This window comes from Telmatherina bonti, assembly GCF_933228915.1.
Source record: "Telmatherina bonti genome assembly, chromosome: 3".
Classification (NCBI taxonomy): Eukaryota; Metazoa; Chordata; class Actinopteri; order Atheriniformes; family Telmatherinidae; genus Telmatherina; species Telmatherina bonti.
Genome location: NC_136621.1, coordinates 27,051,732 through 27,071,320, shown reverse-complemented (window position 1 = coordinate 27,071,320; position 19,589 = coordinate 27,051,732). Strand labels below are relative to the sequence as shown.

At 37.3% G+C, this 19,589-nt stretch overlaps 1 protein-coding gene across 1 annotated transcript in view; it reads left to right on the top strand.

The window, feature by feature from the left end:
* Positions 1-16,575, top strand: part of tll1 (tolloid-like 1) — a gene marked incomplete at both ends in the record, with an annotated part of 59,488 nt that extends 42,913 nt beyond the window's left edge. The window contains 7 exons of the mRNA XM_079264384.1: positions 1,129-1,289; positions 1,588-1,768; positions 5,840-5,965; positions 9,758-9,885; positions 15,144-15,357; positions 15,651-15,901; positions 16,441-16,575. Of these exons, the coding sequence (XP_079120510.1) occupies positions 1,129-1,289; positions 1,588-1,768; positions 5,840-5,965; positions 9,758-9,885; positions 15,144-15,357; positions 15,651-15,901; positions 16,441-16,575 (1,196 nt within the window). The remainder of the gene's footprint in view (positions 1-1,128; positions 1,290-1,587; positions 1,769-5,839; positions 5,966-9,757; positions 9,886-15,143; positions 15,358-15,650; positions 15,902-16,440) is intronic.
* Positions 16,576-19,589: the final 3,014 nt, after the last annotated feature.

Genomic DNA, 19,589 nt, shown 5'->3' with positions numbered 1-19,589 from the left:
TGATGGGCTCCACTGGTGTCCTCTTTCTCCTGAAGTCGATGACCAGCTCCTTTGTCTTGTCCACATTCAGGAGCAGATGGTTAGCCTGGGACCACTTCACAAAGTCTGCAATCAGTGTCCTGTACTCCATCTCCTGTCCATCCCCGATACACCCCACCACCGCAGAGTCATCAGAGAACTTCTGCAGGTGGCAGGACCCGGAGCTGTACTGGAAATCAGAGGTGTACAGAGTGAACAGGAAAGGAGACAGGACAGTGCCCTGCGGAGCTCCTACATTACTGACCACAGTATCAGACAGGGTGTTCCCCAGCCGCACATACTGAGGCCTGCCAGACAGGTAGTCAGCAATCCAGGAGACAGTGGAGGAGCTGACACCCATCCCGAGCAGCTTGTCACTCATCAAAACAGGCTGAATAGTGTTTTACATACTTTGTAAAGAGTTTTTTACAGGAAATAATTGACTGAACCATGAAACCGATGATCAATACCTAAGAAAAGGTTTCTCTTTTGCCGTATTAAATTCTTTACCTTCAAAATCCAGCCGTTAATGAGTGATTGGGATTTATGCGCCGCATGAGTAGGAAACATGCTGTCTGAATGAGATAACTCCTTGATTCCTGATCTGTGTTCATTTTATTTCTTTTTATCCAAAGAAATTGATTGAATTTATTTATTTCATTTTATTCAGTCATAATTATTCATTTATTTTAATAATTGATTTATTATTATCTTTTATATTAATGGTCAGTGATTTATTCAATATTAAATTGTGCTTCCTCTTATTGCAGCGTTTTTATGTCTTCCAGATTCTTTTCTACTTATTTATTTGTTTAATATGATTGCAAATAAATTTAGGCATTACACTTCTGACTCAAATTAATGGGTGATTAGCAGACTAGTACATATTTTTTTTGTCTAGAGCTGCGTAAGTCTGATCATTCAGTCTTATGTGACTTACTTGTTCCAGTAATGACTAACTAATGAGGAGGTAACGCATGCTTGGCCACAAAATGTTGTGAGTTTTCAATGCGGAAACTCATTCTAACCTATTTATTTGTAGTTTAGTTTAACTTTTCAAATATCCTTTTTTTGTGTGGGTCTGATTTAATTGTATCTGTGTGTTGGCAGCGGCATGTGGTGGTCTCCTTTCTAAGTTAAATGGGACAATTAGTACTCCTGGCTGGCCAAAGGAATATCCACCCAACAAGAACTGCGTGTGGCAGGTGGTGGCTCCCAACCAATACCGCATCTCCATGCAGTTTGAGGCCTTCGAGCTGGAGGGTAATGAGGTGAGCATCAGCAAATATGTGTACCTTAATATTCTGACTACTGATCTTTGTTTAAGAAAGCCATTTTGTTGAGTATGATGTTCATATAAGTTGCTATTGTATCACATGCATGTTCATGATTGCAAGTTACAGAGCATAATGAATAAAAAAAAACATTTCATGGACTAAGCAATGCCTGCATTAGTGATTGCTATTAGAATATTGCTATGTATACAGATCACCTGACTGCCTCTTGCCTAACATGGCAGCTACCTTCTGGATGTATGTTGATAGAGTCTTACAGTATTTGTGTGTTTAGGTGTGTAAATACGATTATGTTGAGGTGCGGAGCGGCCTCTCATCTGACTCTAAGCTGCATGGTAAATACTGTGGCACTGAAGTCCCTGAGGTCATCACCTCTCAATACAACAACATAAGGATCGAGTTCAAGTCAGACAACACTGTTTCTAAAAAAGGCTTCAAAGCTCACTTCTTCTCAGGTAAGATTCATGTGCATGTGTGTTTTTGTCACAGTAGTGTACTGAAGTGGTTTTTAACCAAAATGAGTGTTTAGAAAACCCAAAGTATACAGAGCAGTGAAATATGGTGCAGGAGTGGTTTGTGATGCTTGACACCACTGGAATCCACTGAAACTGCCAGACCTACAAGCCTAGCTCAGCGCCTGTCCTCCTTTAGACACTGTAAATTTAGAAGCTCAGAGGCGTTTAAATGTTTTTAGTTATCAGGCACTTTTTTTTTTTTTTTTTAGAGTATTGCTCTTAATATAAGATGCATAACCAGGAAGAAATAACTGACCTTCCACTGCCTTTGATGTCTAGGATAAACCAGTCTTTAAATGTATTTTATTGGAATAATGAACAATATCTTGTCATCTAACTCAAAGGATAAGATTTGTGTTTTGCTATATTTCAGGCATGTTAAATTTATGCACTTTTATCAACTTAATCAACTTGACTTAAGCATTGTATTTGATATGAATAATAGACCACAACAATGTGTTTCATAAGAGTATACCTGTCAACTTTTGAATTTTAAAATGAAGGATATTCTCTGGCAATCGCCAAGATGGTCACTGTGGGGGCGGTTAGTGTGATGGAAGTTATATGGTTGCCATATGTTTTTTCTTCTCAGAGGTGGGGGGTTTGTCTCCTTATGTTGGATTATTTTATCCCTGTATCATAATCTGGGAGCTTTCCAGAAAAATGATAATGCAGTAAAGGTGCAGGAAAGACGGGTAAATAAAGTTTCCCGGCCAAAACAGGAGAGTTGACAGATAAATAAGACATGGTTAAATACATATCTCAGCAAGGTAAACATTTCTTTGGATCGTAATTGTAAAAGTAAGGGTTTTCAACATCAGAATAAATGGCATTACCATTCCTTCAAACCACAACATGGTGATTTCTGATTTCATGTCCTTTGTCCACCCCTACTATATGCTCATCTGAGGCTGGCAGACTAAGTCCTTATCTATGCATATGTGTTGCTATTTGTATGTCTTCTCTGGCATATTGTCTGCTGAGTCTCCACTTGGACTAAGGCCTCCTGCAAAGACCCACTGCTCTTCCCTCTCACCCTTCAGACAGACTGGCACTGTGTCAGGAGCGTATGTTTGTGTTTGAGTCATGCCAGGATATAAAGCATGGCCGTACCTCAACTCGTGTTCGTGTCAACAACAGGCTGGCAGCCTCGTCAAAGGTCAGAGGTAACATGACCTCACAATCGGGATGTCCGATTGGCTCTGGTCCACTGTCTGATATGAGGGAATGGATTGATCCTATAGTAGTGATATGGATCACTCTTCAATGCATTCTCCTCTAGACAGGCCCACACTGTGGCCCAGTTTTCTACTTTTTATAACTAAACATCAGTCAAGTCAGGTCTACAACTCAAAAGCTTTTTTTTGTTGTTTGTTTTTGGAATCACATCAGGATGATGTGATGTAAACCATGGAGTCATTTAAGACATTTGAATAGTTTAAATCAGGGGTGTCCAAAGTCAGTCCTTGCGAGCCGATGTCCTGCAGGTTTTCCATGTAACCCTTTTCCGACACACCTGGCTCACCTTAATTTGATCCAACAGCCAAGGAAGTTCTGCACAATGACTGATTAATTTGAGTCCATTGTGTTGGAAAAGGGATGCAGGATTGTATACAGTGATACAGGATTGAAGGATTGTGGCCCTTGAGGACCGGAGCTGGAAATCACTGGTTTAAATGAATGATTCCATAACTTCAGCTTAAAACTTACTCAATTTTCTTTTTGTGTTATGGTGTGTTGTGAAACAGTTTTTTTTTCCCCACAATACAACACAATGATCCTTCTTCTTCTTAAGATGCATGAAAAATATGACTTAATAATGTGAAGCAACCTCCTTAAATAGGTTCCTTTAATACACATCACCTAGGAAACTAATTATCAAATCTGTCTGAGATTGTTATCACTGATTTAAACAGACGAGAAAAAAAACAAGCAAAATCTTGGTCAGAAAAACAAAATCCCAATCTTTTATCTATCTATCTATCTATCTATCTATCTATCTATCTATCTATCTATCTATCTATCTATCTATCTATCTATCTAGCAAGCTAGCAAGCAAGCTAGCAAACAGGCCAGCTAGCTAACTTGTTCTAACATTGCAAAGAAAGCTTTGAGCAAAATTATAACAGTGGAAAGAAGCTTAACTTAAATTTATTATTAGAGTAACTCTATTCTCTTCTGCAAAAAAAGTTAACTTGTTAATTGGATGAGATTGCCAAACCTCAGCTACCTGCAGCGTAGTTTAACAGAAATCACTCAAGATGCTGATTATGTTCTCATTTTTACATGGTTAAAGTTGCTGTGTGGCTCAACTGTTGACAGAAGCTTCCAGGGATAGCTTTTGGTTGGCAAAAAGCCAACAGCTTTAGGGAGGTCCCTTCAGCTTCCCACATACTACTAATCCATGTGAGTGCATGCATGCGCCTGTGAGTGCGTGTGGACAGTTTGTGCTTGACCTGAAGACAGTTACAATGAATGCTGTGCAGTATCGACTGTAAAGCTTCTTAGCCAGTGATAGGGTGAGACTGAGCCTACAATAGCACCATAATACCACATCAGACACAGACACACAAACACACACATAGATGAAGAGAGAGACGAGGATTTGGTGGTTTCATTAAAATCAGATCTAGCTGAGTTGACGTGAGAGTCAGCGTCTGTGTCTAATCTCACACCTCTTTATAGGAATCTGTTCCTCCCTCCCAGGCACAAACAACACTGTGCTCTGTCTCCCACACTCTCCGCTTTGCATTATCTGCTTTTTTGTGCGGTCATCGGTCCATCCCCACCTCTTCCGCCTCTCTCAACGTGGCAGCGCCACATCGAGTGAGTCCTTCCTGATCCTTCCACCTCCACCCTGTCATCTGCTCTGCTGGTGCAGCAACATCCAGCCTCTCTAAATGGCCTGGTCGTCGGCCAGCCACCCAGACATGAAGCCAAGTGGTTAGAAGAAACTTAAAGGATGAGGGAGAGAGAACGTGAGAATAGAAAAACAAACACTTTTGTCTTTAAGTTATGTTGTAGAATAAAGTCTACTGCTGAATCAATCTAAAGATTTTTGAAGATGCCAGATATAGAAGTAATTCTCACAAAATGTTCAAATTCAACATCAATCTTTTAGATCATAAACACCATTAATACCACTGTCTTGACTGCCCACTATACTTATAATGACTTGAATAATAGAAGTTAAATGAAACATGTCACTGAGTCTGAAACTCACCAGTGGATCTGAAATTTTGAGTAATTTGCATTAGAAAAGCACCAAATTGTTGTTATAAGTGAGTTTGTTCTGTTGAGGACTTTCTGATGTCTTGTTTTTGTGTGTTAAGACGGATATGTTTAAGCTGAAACGCATAATTAATATTTCATGTAATGTATCTTACAACATAATAAGGAGGACGCGTTTTCCATTTGGTTTTTTTTTCTGAATCACAGACATGAGGAATAAAGCTTTCATCAGATTTCATTGTTTCTCCTCAGCTGGCTTATTACACATCTCAAGCTGAGGAAAACACAGCTGATCTCAAAGGGACATTTGCAGTGCCGTAGATGGAGATGCTTCAGTGTCAGGGTTGAGTGTGGCAACATAGCAGCTACGACTTTGACGTCAAACAGCCAACATCACCAATGTTCCACAGACTAATACGCTATTTACCTTAAATTTAGTATCCTTATCTGTAATATTTCTTTTAGAATTATTTAGACATTTCGCTGATAATATATAGGACTGCAGACAGTGTTTAAAGCTGGGCTGTCCATTTTTTTCATCTTTAAGCCTGCTTTGTAAATTAAAACTTGACAGTTGAAAAATGTTTTTCTTTAGGCATGCTAATATGTTCACTACCTCTGTTACTGTTACTTTCTTTGACCTCCCTAGTTTAATTTTCTTCTCATCTTTTCCCCCTCCTGTGGGCTTCTCCCCACTGTCTATCTTCTTTCTATCACTTCCCACCACCTCATCTCCGTTGTTTCCACATGAGTGATGTGTTGCATGTGTATCTCTCACAGACAAAGATGAGTGCAGCAAGGACAACGGCGGCTGCCAGCACGAGTGCATCAACACAGTGGGCTCTTACGTTTGTCAATGTCGCCATGGCTTTGTACTGCATGAAAACAAACATGACTGTAAGGAAGGTGGGTTCCACGTGCATTCACATCCTACTTTCTCACTTTGAATAATGCACCAGAGAGCACATGCACTTTGTGACACATTCACACAAGCATGTACTGAATCACAAAACAGGTCTGGTCTACTGTACAGTCCATACCCATCCACTCACATCAAAATGACAACAGACTGGTAGGTTTAAAGGAAGCTTTTTTTTTTTTTTTTTTTTTTTTTTTAATGTATTTCTACACTTGAGTGTTGCAATCATAACTGTTGACTGTTGAAGTTCGGTTTATATTTTTTATTCAGTTTATGTTATTCTTCATGAAGATCCTAGCAAGCACAATGATGTAAACATGACAATTCAGTAAATTGTCCTGATGTTCATTTTGACGTATCAGTGACCAATATATAAAGTACTATCAGTCTCTGGGACTCCCAGTTACAGTTTTTCTTCCTCTTTTTGCACTGAAAGATTGTAAGCCACTTCCTTTGATGGTCAAAGTGTGGTGGTCATTTAAAGACCTTTAATTTCTTTTTTAGCAGCCTTAGCACCAACGCTCTTCCCTAAAACCTCTTGCTTTCCACTCAAAACGTTGAAGTGTGTGAGTTAAAATGTTTACCTTAAAAGGTGTTTTCCAAAATGTTTGGTTTCTGTGCCCAAAAATGTTTTGCCTGAATTGAAGAATTTACTTAAAGAAGTAAAGTGCAGCTTAGAAAGGAATAGGTTAAATTACCGCAGGATTATCACTTTGAATTTTATCATGAACCACAAAGCAGGCTGGTTTCATCGTGGTGTTGTTGGTGGATTACTTTTTATTATTATCTTTTCTTTTGTTTTTTTTCTTTTTATCAGACGATTCACAGACAATACCAAATGCTCTGGGTTGTGGCTTGGTCAATGGGGAACACTGGCATATAGCACATTAAATCCAGGAACTTTGTCTGGCATGCTGTTTGTCTTGATCTTGTCTTAAATAAGTCGAAACTCCATTTAAACCTGTCTCCTCTCAAAATACATAACAAAAGCCTGGAGGTCTCTAAAACTGCTTGCTGTGTGTGTGTTAGAAGCAGATGCACAAAGAGCTAAAAAGGTTTCAGGTTGATAGAAAACATGATTCATTAAAAACATGTCCATTTCCATACACAAAGACATATACGCAACTTTTGAATTGACAGGGTATACCAAGCTCTTTGAAGTTGAGCTTTTTAACAAACACTTCCCTAAAGGCTCCCCGTGTTGCTCATAAAAAGACTCATGTTTCAAACATCTGGGAGCTTAAAAGCTTTGCATGTATCGCTGTCTTCCTGTGTGTATATGTGTGTGTTTATATGTGCATGAGACTAGTTTGACCCAGTAACCCTGTAGAATCATGCAAATCCAAATTCCCCTGACAAGGCCGGTGTCTGTGTTGTTATGTACACATATACAGAATGTGTGTGAGAGTTTTGACATATCATGTTTAACTGTCCATTAATCATGCCATTTAGGTAAAAGTAGCATGTAGTATCATAAGATACTCATTGTGAAAGAGAAAAAGGAGTGAATCAGTATCTTTTCTGCTCTTTGAAGCCTTTTTAATAACCTTCCTTTACATTTGTGCATGCTCCATTTCAATTCTACTCTGTTGGTTTGATTTGTTAAAAAAAAAAAAAGAAAACTGTCACTCTCATACACATTAACCATTGTCTTGAGTAAACCCACTGCTACCCAACACCTTTACAAAGCCATGGCATTCATCTAACTTGCACCATATGTGCCCAAGTGCCATATATAATTGCCATAGGTGCTTTTGAGCTTGCCTTTTAACTGAGGCAAACTTTCAAAGGCATTAATGAGACTCCAACTTCAACCAGGAAAAGATTTTCTGTATTCATAGAAGTTACCTGTAAAAGACAGGAAGACAGGCAGAACTAAGTAGCTGTTCTTAACTCAGAGTAAGTTAAGAAGTGAGATAACCCATCAGTAATTTCAGGGCATGTGAGTGGCTAAATATAAGGTTAAGAAAGAATTGAATGATGTAAAGTTGCTGTAAAAATCTTCCTGAGATTATGGTACCATTATTTTTCTTTTGAAATTTTGTGTACACCAGTATGCTTCATGAGATTTTTTATTGCTGAGTCTGTAACATAAGAGGGAAGTTAGGCTGCCAAAGTCATGAGATTAGGAAAGTTTTTTTTTAAAACCCTACCTTATTTCTTTAAAGCAGCACTACTATTTTTTAAAGATTTTGGCCCTTTGGCGCCCCCTGACTAAGGCTAATCTAGTATTCTTATACCTTGTTTTTCTTTTCTTCACTTCTTCCAATAATGCGCCCTTATATAGAATGGAATAGAATAGAATAGAATAGAATAGAATAATTATTAGCAGTGCACAGTGGGGTACAGAGAAACTTTGTTTAGTAGTAATCTCCAGCAGCAGCCACATATTGTGCATCTGTACATATATACAAACAAACAGGCACATGTATATAAATAAATAAATTAATTAATCAATTAATTAATTAATTAATCAATATTTAGATTACTGCGCAAATATAAAAGTACAGAGGCTGTATTTGACTCTGTTGGTGCAGGTTTTCACAACTTTTAGCTTTGTGCACATTCAGTACAGTATGTTAACATCCAGTTGCTGGCATGTTACACTGGGCTGTAAAGCAAAACACAGCTGTTAAATGATGCTCGAGGCTGGAAGAAAAAGCTTTTTCTCAGCCTGGCATGGTGCAGGGCAATGATGGCTCCAACAATGGACATAATTAATGTAAGTGTGTCAACAGAAGCAAGCAAGAGTTCTAAGGTGAGAAAGTTAAGCAGTTTTTGTTTAGACAGAAAATAAAAAGTTCTTTCTGAACATTTTCCATGCTGGAACAGGAGGGCCATCTTGTTACGAATGTTCTCTCATTACCCCTGTTACTTGTTAGTATAGATTAGTATAGATATAGTGTAGAATTAAAAAGATGGATAATAGGTGGAAAAAAGGTGGACCTTGCAGGGAGAAGCCGAATCATACTGCTGAGTGCATGATCTGTTAATTATTGAACTGCTATCTGGCAAATTCACTTTTAAATTAGTTTTTGTCCTGTTTATGAAGGTAAAACAGGTACAACACTCCCAAATGCTGTCAGCTGTCCATTCTACAGTGTGCGGTATATTATGTATTATATTGATGGAATAATGCATTTCACATATTTCTGTCCCTCCGTCGCTGCTGTTAGAGTGCTGCAGCCCACAAGACTTTATATGTCTATATTTTATTTATAAGTAATATTTGTCTATGATAAATAATTTAGGATTGCTATTTATCATTTCATGAGATTTTTGGACAAATGAGGTACATGAAATATTTGTAATTACTCAAAAATCTGTGTATTTCAATACTTCTTTAAAAACTGAACATAATTTTTCTGGTGCCTTCAAAGTATTTTGTTCAGTCCGAAAGATATTTTCTTTTCGACACTGTTTTCAGATGAATTAAATATCTTTGTGCTCATATAAGAAAACATTATTGCAAGAACTGAAAAAAGTTAATTTATTTATTTATTTGTACGTGTACCTTATGACAACAGAATCGTAGCAAGAGAATATACTGTACAAACGTCCTACTGCAGCACGGTGGTTATGCTGCAAATGTGTGCATGCTTTCATGTGAGATTTACACTGAACTTGTGACCAGGATGCCTTGCTTTGAAATCGTTTCTCTCTCATTTGGTTCTCTTGTTTCTCTTCTTCCTGTTCCCTTTCCATTTCCTCTGACCTTTTCCTGTACAGCCACGATATTAACTTCCTTCCTGTGTGTGTGCTTCTGTGTGTGTGTCCAGCTGAGTGTGAGCATAAGATCCACAGCCCCAGTGGAAGCCTGAGCAGCCCTAACTGGCCGGACAAATACCCCAGCCGTAAGGAGTGCACCTGGGACATCACTGCAACGCCGGGACACAGAGTCAAGATTGTAAGTGTGCAATCAAATGGAGCATGTTGCACATGGCTGGCATGTTGCCCTCCCTTGTAACAATGGAGTGTTCTGTCTGCAGGGTAGACTGCTTAAAAGGGCCTCAGGCAGATCTCCCCCTATTTTATAGGAACATCTCTCTTTTTTTCTTTCTTTCATTTTTTAACATATAAAGCCAAATTTGAATAGATGGGTTGGTGGGTGGATGGATGAGGGCACGTTTGAACTTTCAGGTTAACTGCAAGCATGTGCTCATGCGTAAAAGGCCTTGGGCAGTGGCCATCTGTGTCCTCCATGCACACACGCATAAATAGTTCTGAATTTTTTAAGCTGAAAATAATGCATGAAATGATTAATAAACTGTGTTATTGAAAACAGCATCTAGGTTCAGTAACTTTTTGGCTTTTAGTTTTGTTTCTGCTGTGGGAAAACTCTGATGTATATGATGTGAAGAGTAATGTGAGAGCAAATTAACCCAGACAGATGGTGTTTGGCTAAGAGTTAGCTTTGATAAAAAGGAGGGAGATTCTCCTGTGTGTTCACAGGAGATGATTAGTGCAGTTAGCATCTTCAGGTTTTTAGGTGATACAGTGGTCCAGACATCTGTAACATTGTAAGAAACTTATTGGAAGATTATCTTCCTTATGTCTAACCTAAATCATCTTAACCACATTCAACTTCAACTCCTCTGCTAGGGCAGGCGAGGCAGATGACTGCCATGACAAGCATTGCTCTTTGCTCTTCTATTTGTCTGCAAGATTTCATGGAAACTACTGAACAGAATTTTGTGAAACTGTTGATAAAAAGATAAATATTAAATATAATAATATATAAGCTCAGAGTAAGAAATCCAGCTGTTATGATCCTGAAATTAGACCACATACCAACCTAAAGTATCAATACTTTAACCTGAAAGAGTTTTTGAGGAACTCGATTACTGCTGTTTAGTATAATGGAAAGATTAGGCACATAAACTCTGGAGAAACCTGAGTTCTCCTTACTTAATTTGAGGACAAAACAGATCTGTTTTTTTTTTTCATTATACAGGCAAGGCATGTTTATTTATATAGCACATCTTAATGGTAGCTGAGAATTAGCCTTGATTTAAATAAAGCTGATCCAAGGCTTTCTGGGAATTTTACCATAGACGCTGAATGCAGCCTCTCCATGTCTGGTTCTGCCTCTGCGAGGTTTATACTGGGTCAAGAGGTCACTGATGTATTTTGGTCCTAAAATATTCAGAGCTTTATAGACTTGCAAGATAATCTTAAAACATCCTATGCTGTGACACACAGGCAGTCAGAGTAAAGATCAGCTGGACTGATGTAGTTATAGATAAAACCTTAGAATTGAGACACAATGTAATCATTTTACAGTGACTGCACTTGAATAATTGGCCGCATATAGTAAAAAATTAGGTAAAGAATTTGAGCATGGGTGTCACAAACACACAGGCTCACATTCACTTCAAATAATCTTGCGAAAATCCCATCATATTTTATTACTATGACACATAATGTACTCACACATACAGTCTTTACAGTAAACACACATTCCAAGACTATAGAGTTCTCACCTTGCATCCACTCTGGAGCAACATACCAGGCTTACTGCATGCTATCAAATTAACATAAACTGTCATTTAGTTTTTATAATCTCCTGACACTGCTTATGTAACTAAGCACACATTACGTCATCAGCTGGGATCGCATTTTTGCAAGTTTTTGCACCTGTTCTGATTGTGTGAGTCCGCATGATGTACCCACCAATTTAGGCATTACAATTTTCGTTTTTGACTTTTATATGTGATGTTATTTTTGAAAAATTAAAATATACTCTAAAAGCTAAATTTGACTTGGTTGTAGGGTTCAGGCTACTTTCAGATTTAGGTTACAGCAATCATAAAGACAAGATCATCAGTTATGATGGTGCTCTGGAATGCATGTCAAAAACAGTCCTCACAAACATAGCAATATATCTGTGTGTATGAGTTAAGTAGGGGCAGCCATGGCATCACAGCAGGATTAATTCAAAACCAGTATTCTGTGCACAGACGTGAAGGTCATTATCTTATTGCTGATTCCCTTGCTATTACACATACACACACACACACACACACATACACATACTCGTTTTTTGATGTAGTAAACAGGAACACCAACTAAAATGTGTCTTACCAAAGCCTTTGATACATCTGGAAGCATTGCACCGTGATGTTACAGAGAGCTATGTGAGAGAAGGAGGCCTGCAAGGTGTTCTGTCTCACCTTCTTTTCACTAGATAGGATTATGAACCGTGGGACATTGCAAATGAATATCAGCAAGCAGGCAGTGTGGAGGCAGAGAAGAGGTGACAGCTGATTTTGAAGTCCAAAATATTTTGAAAAGTTTTTTTCTTTTTGTTTTGTTTAAGAAATGTTTAAAAATATTTCTGTTTTTAAAACACAAACTTTTTTACAAAATACTTAAAGTTTTTTTTAAAATGCATATTTTAAAAACAAAAAATGCCTGTTTCATATAAAAACCAGTTAAAATTCATTTATAAACGTATCTTCCATCAAAGCTACAAAATACATCGTAGCAAAGGTAATTCCATAGCAGAGAGACATACAGTATGACAGATAACACAGGTGAACTCGTTCAGTAAACAATGGGGATGGAAACACAGCCAGCAGCTTAGCTCCTTCTCAGTAGCATAACCAGAATAACACCATCTCCCGTTAACAAGCGCTCTAATCCCTCCTCCTTTACTCTTGCCACTCTCTCTGCCTGTATTGTCTGACAGCGGTTTGAATTGTGCAGACTGGGAATATGTTTCTGCAGTTATGTCCTTCTGACAGACAACATAGGCAACTTCCCACCCTATGTTTCTCTTGTCTCCTTGTTAGTTCTTCAGGCTTGCTGATTGTGTTCATCAGTGACCTTAAATTGACAATGACAACTGACTAAAAATAGGTTTTAACTGGATCCTTCTTACTTTTTGTTTCGCTTGTGCCGGACATTTCTTGGTTTCTATGAGTAGTTGGTGTGCTTCACAGAAGGTTTTTATTCTTCCAAATAATGTACTGCACTGGGTTTCATTTCCAACATTTGCTTTCAGTTCTGATGAAGTGAGTGGAAGATTTTTTTTTTTACATAACCAGCAAAACCACCGAGACTGGAAACATCTTTAAGCCTTAGAGACTGTAATGATTATTTTTTTAAATATACAATTTAGCAGTCAGAAAGCCATTTTTAAGGAAAAAATTACATTTTCTTCTTTTAAAAGTGCCAGATGTACCAGTATAAATCTGTTAAACTGCAGAGCATTCTTCTTCAGGGACAGTCAGATTTTTTAAAGCTGCACTACATTTTAAAGCTGGAGTCTTTGACTCACTGGGTTTGTGGTTTTGATTAATTAGATGCCAAGACAGAGCTGTGTTATGAAGAAAATTACTCGTAGTCATAGGAGATAATATAGTAAAGATAAAATATCTAAATAGATATCTTTATTTCTTTTTTACCTATATATGCTTTACAATGAACACGCTCAACTTTGAGTTGTTTTATGGTTTTCGTATATCTCAGAACTTACTTAATACACTAATACCTTGCTTTTTTTATTATCTTTGAGAACAAGTTGTGTACAAGCCTGATGGTGTGTACCGTACCTCCTGCTTGTACACCATGTCTAGACTTGCCTTCCTGTACAAAAGTGGATTTGTTGATAAAGCAAAAATGCAGATGCTGGATTAAGAAGTCAGATGAAAAATCCACTTAAATAACCTTTTTTTTCCTCAACAAATGTAGCTCAGAAAGACAAAGTTGGGAGACTGAATGCTTTTTCAAAATACATTCTGCTAAAATGTAAAGTATATTTTCTTCAAATAATCTTAATCATTCCATTTAAGTGTCTTGATTTTCACAGACACTGCATTATTTTTACATTTTTGGTTATATTGTTTTAGAAAGCAGCTGAAAATGCCAGGCAGTTGAAATAAATTCACTAGAAGTATTTTTTTGATCCATATTTAAAAAAACAGAAAAGTTGTCCTGATATGATTCAGTACAGACGTTGAAAAACTGAAAATGTTATTAATCATTATTTCTATTGGTGTTTCACAATTTTGAAGTACCGTAGTTACCTGTAGTGCAGTCATTGATTCACTTGCAGTCACTGGATCTGCTCACAAATGTTAATGCCTGGAAGAATTTTGGCCACCATCCTTACGTCAAATTGTGTTTCACATAAAATAAATTAAACTTTATTCCTAGATGCCAGTAACTCTGTTTTTGATTTTGTAAACTTTTAGTGAGGGTCTTTAAATGATATTTTGGAATAGTGGAAGTGGTAAATATATAAATATGGTTGAGATGAAGATACAATATTTTACTTAACATTCGCTCTGTCTGTATTATGAAGTATTTGTCTCCTGTCTCATGTATTGAATGGAGCTCTTGCTGTACATGCATTTCTTGTTTTAATGTGTTTATTATGTTTTTAGCAGTGTTTGTTTCTCAGTGTATCTGTCGCCAACATAACTGGATGAATTTTAATTACATTTTCTAAGGAAATATCAGAAATGAAATAAGGAACAAGTGATTCGATTTTGGAAGTTATCAGGATTACCATCTGGATCCAGGAATTTTTCAAAGGTTTTTGTTTTACTATAGGAAGATAGGGATCATTTTAGCATAATGATAATATTTTTTAAGTCAACAGATCATGCCCAGATTCACTGGCAATGAAACCCGCAAAACAAGACGACACCATGGTAGATGTTAAGTACAACTAACCCAGAATGTGGCTATAAGAGAAAATGCAGTTTCTTCAATAACTTCAAGACTATTATAGACATTTTCTTCATCTTTGTGTCCAAGAATATTATTCCAGGATCAATGATTCTACATAATATGTTGCATTTTTCTTGAGGATGGAAATATATAGCAATATTAACTTGAAGTGTACATAGGAGTGTTGGCTTGGGGTTTGTAACTGGGTGGGCCTTGAGGTTTTTCTCAGATGAGTGGCCCTGTGGCTTGGTGGGGTCTGTGCTCTCTGAGGGCTTCTAGCTTTATTTTGAATGGACCATTATGTCTTTAATTGTTTTCTTTAACTGAAAGCTTGATCTGGGACACTGCAGATTAGCTGAGGCTACAATGCTGCAATGTGCTGCTTGTTAATGAAAAACTTTTATCTGTTCAAAATAGATATTAAAAAAGGGAAATCAATGAAACAAACAAGATGTCTGATAAATAAATCTGCTTTCACTTCTGCAGAGTTTCATTGAGTTTGAGATCGAACAGCATCAGGAATGTGCTTACGACCACCTAGAAGCTTTTGATGGCGACAGTGACACGGCAGCCATCCTGAGTCGACTGTGTGGCAGTAAGACCCCAGAGCCCCTGGTCTCTACCAGCAACAAGATGTACCTCCGCTTCATTTCTGATGCCTCAGTACAAAGGAAGGGTTTCCAGGCCACACACTCCACAGGTGTGTGTGTCAGTGTTGGAAGTGTATTTCAGTGTCCATATATATTCATTAGCACATTTTTAAAGTCTGCCTGTGCAGTTCTGTAGTAATTTGTGTGTTTGCAAAGGGCATCATTCACAGTCATAGTCAAATTAGACGTCCGAAGTGAGTGAAATAGTTTTAGGAGTAATATCCCCCTCTAGTGGTCTGTCACTGCAAGGGCAGCATGGAAATCATTGTTCCAATTACTCCAGCTCATCAGAAGATCAAATTCCACATCACAATATTTTTTCCCTCATCTGTATCTTTTGCAGAGTGTGGTGGTCGTCTGAAAGCTGAAGCACGTCAAAAGAACCTCTACTCCCACGCTCAGTTTGGAGACAACAATTACCCAGGCCACACCGACTGCGAGTGGCTGCTGACAGCTGAGCAGGGCTACGGCATTGAGCTCAGCTTCATAACCTTTGAAGTGGAGGAGGAAGCTGACTGTGGTTATGATTACATTGAGCTGTATAATGGATATGATGCTAATGCACACCGGTTGGGTCGCTTCTGTGGTTCAGGGGTAAGCCATCATGAGCTTATTTCAATCTATAGATAATGTAAACTTAATGAAATTCCTCAAGAAATACAGAATGTTGTCTTTATTTTAACCATGTTATATTAATTTGTGTTTCATTTAACCAGCTTTTTTTTTTATCTGTGTAATCCTTCTTCCAACTATTAGTTTCTTTTAAATTTGTTTCCACCTTCTCAGACACGTGGATTGTACTGTCAAATATGTATCATGACCAGGTATTCTGAGTATAATAGTGGCAAAAACTTCCTCACTATCCTCTGAGGTGCTTGAATGTGCCTCAAGACCTACACAGACTTGGTTAAATGGGACAAGGAAAAAATACATTTACCAATCACCAAAGATCACGATGTAGTTAATATTAATCTTGATTTGGCTGTTGAGGACCATAGGAATACCCAATGAAGTTGTTCTGACTTTATATTCCAACTTATGGTCAGGAAACCTGCCCCAAAACTCATAAACTTGTCAAGTGTGTTATTTGAAGTGTGTTATTAAAGTGTCTCTATGTCTCTCCCCATTCACAGCCCAGAGAGGGGATTTACTCTCCTGGAGATGCTATGCTGATCCGTTTCCATAGTGATGACACAATCAGCAAGAAGGGCTTCCACATCCGCTACACAAGCACCAAGTTTCAGGAGAACCTTCATGCCAGGAAGTGACTTCAGACTCAGCCTGTGACCTTTGACCTCTGTGCAGCCTCAGCCATTGTCCGTCACCGTGGTAATAAGAAAAGTACAGACCTTCCCATCTTCTGTGATTCACAGAGAGATGTGAACATGAGCCAGACAGCAAAGAAGAAAGATTGCGACGTGAATATTTGTCTTCCTTTGTGGCTCCACACAGGTCATTGCATTCCGACAGGAGACAATTGAGACAATGAGAAGTGTGGGGAAATTTAACAGGACAATGCATGAGCCATGTTCATGGAGGAGATGGTTGTATGGTTTCAAATCAAGGGTCAGTGTGGAGAGACGGTCTTGGAATATCCAATTCAGTTTATGGAGATGTTCATGGTTGCACAAATGCAAACAAAAGATGACAAGCATACACATACACTAAAATAATATTCATACTTATAAACTATGGATGCTAAAAGAAAACGAAGAAAAGAAAGAAAAAAACGAAAGAATACATCCGAAAAGGGAGTTTGTAGCCTTTTCTGACTCCTTGATCCTTGAACTGTGCGACTTAACTGTTATCAGATGACTGCTTATACACACAATAACTGAAAAGAAACTGCTGACGGATGTTTCTATTGCCTTTGATGCCTGGGAACTGGCTTCTTCAGCCCAGCTCAGAACGGCTGCAGATTATTTTATTTCTTTGTATTGTAAAACCCGCTGTGTTTACTGTATGGATGTGTATGCGTGCGTGCGTGTGCGCAGAGTAAAGAAAAAACAAAAGGCTCAAGCCTGTCCTTCGCCCTTTTTTGCTTAAAGCTTACGTGGATCAGAAAAAAGAAATGAAAACTAAATGAACTGTGATGTTGATGTTAAGCCTTGCATTATGTTGTATGTTTTAGTTTGCACCATCCGGTAACAAACATGTTTCTTTGATGTTTCAAGTTCCCTCTCTTTTACTCTTTTTTTTTTTTTTTTTTGTAAAGTGGATGTCAGAAGGGAATATTTTTCACAGCTGTCTCTTTGGAAGTGAGTGACTCCCATGGTGCTAAAATAAAACTAAATGAAGGTTTTCAAATGGAAAGAAAACCAGTGTGCAAACAGCACACTGCGTCAAAGCTCTAGTCCTGTGGAACTACAATATTGCCTTAGAACCAAATGTATGCTATCACAGGTCGCGCCTATGCTTGTGCACAGGTGACTTCTTGTATCAGTGGAGTGTTTTCAAGGTTTTTTGGCTACATATTTCCTTTGTTTTTTTTTTTGAAGATACGGAATGGTTTTATGTTAAAAAACAATACTTGGGAATTGTAGTATGTGTGTGAGATAGTGTCTACAGTGCATGTGTGTATGTGTCATTTTTGTAGCTGCTCACAGAGATAAATGCACACACACTTACACAGCCTCCTCGTAGTTTTTGTGTATTTACCAGACCATATTTGAACGTTTCCTCTCTGTATATTTGGAGCATGATGAGGAAGAAATGAAGAAATTTAAGGACTATCAGCTGCATCGTTTAGTTAGTTAAATATAGAGAAATATGCGTGTATGTCTATAAGTTGTGCTTAAGTTGAATCTTTTATTGCTGTATGTGCCAAGCTCCAGGTGACTCTGATCCAGTCTAGTTTTTTGTTTTGTCACTCCACTTGTGTGTCTGTAGTTCAGAAACAGACACTACATCCTCTGCATCACTCATTAAAATCCACACAGGTTCAAACCACTCGTGTGCTCACTGTTTGTCTGAATGGGACAGTGCATATTAATGAATACAATGTAAATGTGCCAGGTTGAGCAAGATGTTTATTTCCATCCATTGTTATGCTTTGTGTTTATTTATATGTGTACAGTTGGGTATATGAATTGCTTTGATTGTTATATATATATGTATATATGTATATATATATATATATATATATATATATATATATATATATATATATATATATATATGTATTTAACTTACTGTAAAAAAAAGAGGAAAATATATATATATATATATATATATATATATATATATATATATATATATATATATATATATATGTATATATATATATATATATATATGTATATATATATATATATATATATATATGTATATATATATATATATATATATATGTATATATATATATATATATATATATATATATATATATATATATATATATATATATATATATATTCCTCTTAACACCTTCTGATCAGAATGGATTTGAGGCAAGTTCAGCGCATCACCGCTGCACCATTAACTGTTAAAAAATGACAAATTTAGAAAACTATCTGAAACAAATTGATGTCTGTATATATAGTTTTATGCCTAAAAAGATCTCTTTTTTTCTAGTAAACATGCATAAAAAGTTTTTTTTTTACAGTAAGTTAAATACATGCTGGGTGTAAGTAGAGTGATTCACTGCCTTTAAGCAGGTCTTTATTTTGTCACATAAAGAGATCACAGAATTTCAAAAATATAAACCGCATCTCAGATTCGACAAAATACTGACAATGTAATGGGACAGTTCAATAGAAAATGTCCCATTAGATACTGTTGAAGGACCCAAGGGTCTCATATGACCAGAGGTGTATAATCCAGGTGCCATAAAGTAAAATTCCTGTCCGTCAGCTGTTCCAACCAATCACTAAAACAGCTGAATTTAATTATCTCTGCTCTACTGCAAGGTAGATGAGCCTGTTAGAGAAAGACTTGTTCTAAATGCACAAGTAGATAAAAAAAACATGGCATGACTATTACTTTAAAGCTAAATTTAACTTTCATCTACCTATCTATGTCAGCAATCACATTATCTGGTTTCAATGGCAGCTATACACTTGCATGTCATCACATCGTTTCCATTGTGTTTGCCTGATAATGCAGTGGGCTTTTGATTTCAAGAATTTCCTTCACTATTCTACATACTTTTCACTCTGTAATTGTTGTATAATATCCCCTTGGTCTGATGTGAAGCTGTGGAGAGACCTGGGGTGCTTTATACCTACCATCCACTAAGTCTGCAGTTCTCTGGCCACCCCATACAACTACTGCTATTATCCAT